The sequence below is a fragment of the Zootermopsis nevadensis genome, unplaced genomic scaffold (assembly GCF_977971745.1).
Source record: "Zootermopsis nevadensis isolate Lab colony 2312 unplaced genomic scaffold, Znev_1.0 Znev_ptg000004l, whole genome shotgun sequence".
Taxonomy (NCBI): domain Eukaryota; kingdom Metazoa; phylum Arthropoda; class Insecta; order Blattodea; family Termopsidae; genus Zootermopsis; species Zootermopsis nevadensis.
Window position 1 is genome coordinate 371,995 of NW_028259136.1, and position 5,829 is coordinate 377,823.

General features: G+C 33.4%; 1 protein-coding gene across 1 annotated transcript; it reads left to right on the top strand.

The window, feature by feature from the left end:
* Positions 1 to 183: 183 nt before the first annotated feature.
* LOC110837580 (protein SET) lies at positions 184 to 2,774 on the top strand. Its single transcript, XM_022079863.2, has one exon. It carries the CDS (start codon positions 632 to 634, stop codon positions 1,496 to 1,498), a length of 867 nt encoding a protein of 288 aa, XP_021935555.1. The 5' UTR covers positions 184 to 631; the 3' UTR covers positions 1,499 to 2,774.
* Positions 2,775 to 5,829: the final 3,055 nt, after the last annotated feature.

A 5,829-nucleotide genomic window follows, 5' to 3' on the forward strand; every position in this document is an offset into this window, starting at 1 on the left:
GAAAACAAGGCAGTGAACCTTCAGATTTTCTAAAAGCTGAGAAATTTCGTAACTAGCTAGTTTCTTATTACTCTCTGCAGCGTAAATTTCATCTAACGAACATAATCACAGATTATTAATGTGAAAGCAGTAATTGTTTCGATAGGTCGAAGCTATGCAGTGTTCTATTTGGGAAAAGTCTACTTTGTGATTTCACTAAGTTATTTCCTCTCATGAAATTAGCTACTAATTGTATTAATTAAAGTTTCATTAGCTCTTGATAACTATACGTTTTAATATAGCGGTAATAGTTGTCAAATCTTAAATTTATGCCTCAAAAATCATTCATACTCTGACCAGAACAAAAAGCTCTTCTCTATTTAAACACGCCCTACCGATGGTAAATTTTAATTGGTTAAAATATGGTGGTAATGTGTGTGGAATTACGGTTATAAGCAGGCGAGGGTTCTGTACAATAGAGAAGATAGATTTTCTGTATGTTGATGGTGTTAGTGTACAGTAATATTTAAATGTTTTATTGCGCTTTGAAATCTAAAAATTTGTTGAAAAAGGCATGCGGTCACAATAGCGTCCAAGGGGTGTAAAGTGTTGGCATAGTACGCAAAACACGTTGTAATATTTACAACAAAACATGTCGAATGGAGCAACGCCGAAGAAGGTAAAGAAGGTGGAAGTAGCTGGGGCATCAGGAGACGCCGACGAAAGTAGGGATTACGATGCCGAAACTCAGAAAGCGTTGGAAGAAATTGATGCTTGCCAAAATGAAATTGATGCACTGAATGAAAAAGCAAGTGAGGAAATTCTAGTTGTTGAACAGAAGTATAATAAATTGAGAAAACCCTACTTCGATAAGAGAAATGATATAATCAAGAGGATACCCAATTTCTGGGTAACTGCTTTTGTAAATCATCCACAGATTTCAGCTATTCTTGATGAAGATGAAGAAGATTGCTTACATTACTTGACAAAACTAGAAGTGGAGGAATTTGATGATATAAAATCTGGATACAGAATCAATTTTCACTTTGAGGAAAACCCATATTTTGAGAACGATGTCCTAACAAAAGAATTTCATTTGGGATCATCTGGTGATCCTGCTTCTCAGAGCACATCAATTCTTTGGAAAGAAGGAAATGATTTATCAAAAAAAATTAAAGATAAAAGTGGTGGAAAAGGAAGGAAGAGGTTCTTGGAGCAGAAGACACTATTCAATTGGTTAATTGATCATGCAGATCCATCTGCAGATGATATTGCAGAAGTTATAAAGGATGATATGTGGCCAAATCCTCTCCAGTACTATCTCGTACCTGACATTGAGGTAGAAAATGGTGTAGAAGGGGAAGATGATGGTAGTGATGATGAAGATGATGCAGAACTGGCAGAAGTGGAGGAGGAGGAGGAGGATATCGAGGGTGAAGAAGGTGGTGATGACAATTTGGCAGAGGAAGATGATGATGATGCTGCTGAACAGGAGGATGATGAAGGTGGTGATGACTGAATGCATGATTAAGAAGACAGAACTGAAAACTAGAAACTTCGATTTAAGAAGTGATTCAAGTGGTTGTATGTCTAAGTAAACTAAACAAATTGAGTGAAACATAACTAGTTTTCCTATTATTGTGATTGAATGTTTCAGGGAAATTTATTTACCATAAAAATGGAAATGGGAGTTTGATAGTAATAGTGAGCAGTTAATTTGTATTTCTTTCAAGATTGTAAATGTGTCTACCACTTGACTGAGCAAAAGTAAAAAAAAAAACACATTAGGATAAGTAAAGTAGGAGATCAATAGTACATATTCTTTTCCTAAGTATCTTTTGCCTAAGATTGGGTCACCATCCTGGCATTAACACATTGGCAGCAAAATTTTGAGTTTTTATACCTGATGACCCCTATTATTTTTTATTGGTACCATTCAACGGGCATGAGAATAATAAGCCTCCATGTTCTCATTCTGAATTATTGCCTGTTTGGTGTTTGGGTGATGCCAGACATTTAAAATCATTCTTGTAATTTTGTGGAGTATCTTGTGGAAATGAGCTTCATTTTTGATTTCAGCTAGTGAATAAAAAGTTTGGTACATGTTTTAGGAGTACTAAGGGTAGTAAGAGTAGAATTGCATTACATTTTGTGTTAGCCATATATAATATGTTAGTAATAGGTCATAGTTGTCACCAGTTTTAAAGTATTGTCTTAGCATTTACTTCACTATTGAGAAAGATACTGATTAAGTCTTGGTCATTGGTAAGGTGATAGGTCAGAATTTGATTAACAGGATAAGGGCTTATATCAGTAAATCTTTCAACATTGATACTATATTCATTGAGAGTGCTTCAGTAAAGTTCTTTAATTTTAAATGTTCGGTATACTAGTTCTAGTGAGCTCTATCAAGGTGGTGGCATACCATAAACTTAAAAATATGTGTTGCAGATTGCCAAGTCTGGCATCACCTAGGTTATAACACTACTATGTACAAAAAACTGGAAGTATAACACATAAGTAAAGTAACATATTGTGTGTTTAATTGTTTAAGTATGAGAATATCACTTATTCCTGATTAATATACTCTTATATAGCAGGCACAAGTACACATTTTTGTGATCATTTTATATTGCTAATTTATGCTGGTTTTACTATAACAGTTCAGTAATCCTACATACAATGTTGCAGTTTATAGTGACACTCACCAAATGTCACCTTTGTTTTGATGGAGCTTAAGGATGTATTTGTAAACAAAAGTAACATTGTATCAATAAAAAATTTCAGTCTTCGTATTATCTTGTTTACATTCCTGCCATTGCCTTGTTTCATATCAGAAAGCAGTGACACGGTTTGTGACTGGAATTCTGAAATTGTTATGCAAAGCAAAAAGTTTCTTTTTGCCTTTTTCTGTAATGTTTGACTGAGTGTTCCAGTAAACTTTGCGTTGCAGCGTTTTTATGTTCTGAATAAATTGTATGCTTGGTTAAAGTAAAGGCAGGTAGGGACTCAGCTGAGAATTTTAATGCTCCATTTTGTCATTCTACTTAACTGGTGTTACTGTAGGTGCACTCAGTGATGCAATTTTTATTACCTTCTCTTAAGTATATATTTTCTTTGTAAATGCTGAGGTAAAGGTGTAAACCCATAAATTTATGACCAAAATACAATTGTTGCTTTGTATTTCATGTTACCTGTAGTTAGCAAAAGTAACACGTCTCAAGAAAATCAGTAAAGGTTATTAATGCTGACTTCCTGTTTTTGTTTCTGAAAACTTGTTAGCACTGGCAACTTCATGCTGTTACTGTTTTGAAGCTGTCCCATATATTCTCCAATCATCACTAACACAAACATTGATCACAAGGGCATAATTATTGCAAAATTTACACATAAATTTGTTTTAAACCCATTAGTCGAAAATTGAAAAAATATTTATTTTGTTATTTGGAACATTTTTTGTCACATTTATGGATTGAGCACTAAATAATTGCATGTGTTGATGATACAGTAAAATTGTGTATAGAAACTACCAAATTTGAATTGTCATTCAGGTTACCAGCTATCGTGACAGTGGATGCCATCATAATACATTGGAAAAAACAAACATTTATGCAAAAATAAATTTAATTTAATGATGTAAACATTGTAAACTCTATTACAATTTTTGCCTATGATTAAAATGCAAGAGTGCTTATTCTTTGCAAGTATTGTAACAAGTTTATTGACAGGATTCTGCAAAAATACTGTTATTTTGTTTAATACTGGAGTTTAAACATTTTCCAGATCTGGGACCACATTCATCTTTTTATAATTGATGTTTGGGCTTCAAGTTATATGTGAGGGCAATTTATTGGAAAACTACAGAAATTTATTAAAAATGATACTGAATTGGGCCTACTGTGGCAAATTATTTACAAATTTCTCAGAACTTTTTTTAACAGTGTCATTTATCAAGTAGTGAGATATTTGACACTGCTTTCAATTTAGTAATCATTCAGTATGCACTGTAATTCCTGTTTTATAATTTATGTATGTCCCGTTATATGTCTAGTTGTGTGAGATTTGAGGTTGATTTATTATGGTCTTCTGGATAATGACTCCGTGTGGGCTTGTAATTTGTTACCGGATTTTGTATTAAGTTAAGCTGATTATCACTTACTGCAAATGCTGACAAAATTGTGATATAATTTTTCATCATACAAAGTGACCATTATAAACAATGTAAGGTTTCTACAGCAGGATGAGACTGAGAACTAAGTTGCTTTTAAAAGTATGAGTGATAAGTCAAAAGCAACACTTCTGCTGTATTACGAAGTAATATTCATCTGTTGCCATGGAGGTAATTTTTTTGTAGTGGCCCATTACATAATCCAGTAAATCATCTTGTATTTTTATTTGTCTATAGTTTGACAAGGCTCTCAGTACCTTAAACTGTTTAGTGTCAAATGAGAGGATGACACATTGGAAAGGATGTGGAAGGAAATAGTCATGGCTTACTTTAGGGAACTGCCTTGGAAAATCAACTTGTATGCAGTCTATCACAGCGGACAGTAATTATGACTACTGATGAACAAGGAAGCATTAATTTCATGTGAATTATAGAATGTGGTACTTAAGGATCACTTCATTCACAGACTAGCAATTTGATTGCATAGGTGATATGATATTGCATATCACTTGTTGCTTGTTAGTTTCTTTGGTATGGAATTTTCCCAATTATACATCATGTGAGCAACGTTTTCTCTCATTCAGTCTGTCATCACAGACACCTTGTTATTTATCAAACTGATATGCTTCAAGCTCAATAAAATTTAATGTGTGCATTATACAAAATGAGATGTAGAAGGAACTCAAATTAAATTAATGTAAATAAAATTTGAACATTTATAATTGGCTGTAATGAGCCAGGGTTTTGGTGAGTTTAACATCTGTTGTTTTCGGGGGTGTTGCGTCGTGTAGTCTAATAAAAGTATGCCGTTTCAGAGGTTCTTGCAACCTCCACCATCAGGGCGACGAATAAGACTAGGGTATAGCAACTTCAAGTAAATCTTTCTCCCGTTGTAAGATGTCGCTCATTTAGATAATTCGTATCTCGATAATCGATACATTCCATGTACATAGATATGTAGTATTATTGTCTCCTTATTACACTTTGTTAAAAAATATTTTTGTAAACAATGAGATTAAAACAGAGGAGACACATGAGAAATGGTTAATTAAAATATAATTAGTTTTAATGCGATATTGAAGTTTCTGATTTCTAGGACAAATATGTGAATAAAATTTATTTTGACGTCACGTCATAGATTGAAGATTTTAGTTACTACATGCGTGAAAACTAGATGCATGCTATTTTCTTAACAATCAGGCATTCTGGGTTGGCCATGACGACATTACTTTGTCATTATGTAGTAAATTTGCGATGAGATTTGATGCTTTTGCAGTGGTGTAGTAAACTGAAATTATTGTTTTTTGTGTTACGACGCCATGTGGTCTTTTACGTATGTACTTATCATCGTCTCCGAGAAACTTACCTCTTCTATCTTCACAATAAAGGTTTAGACATATGTCATGAAGATGGAAGCAGTTTCTTCGAAACACTGGTAACAATCCAATTTACCGAAGAAATTCTAGTATCCATAGAACACATTACAAGTTTTTAAATGGATCTCACAGAATTTTGACTGGGAAAAATTACACCCCTTTTAATTAGTTGAAAGGTATTAACTCTTTCATGTATTACTAATTGATAGTGATTTTTGCATTGTGCTGTCATCTTGTCAAATTTTGTCTAAATTGAGTGTAGGAAAGTAATGCGTAACCAATCAGAATCAAGTCATGGATAGGGAT

Coding starts and splice junctions, on each gene's coding strand:
- LOC110837580 (XM_022079863.2), top strand. CDS start 632: ATGTCGAATGGAGCAACGCCGAAGAAGGTAAAGAAGGTGGAAGTAGCT.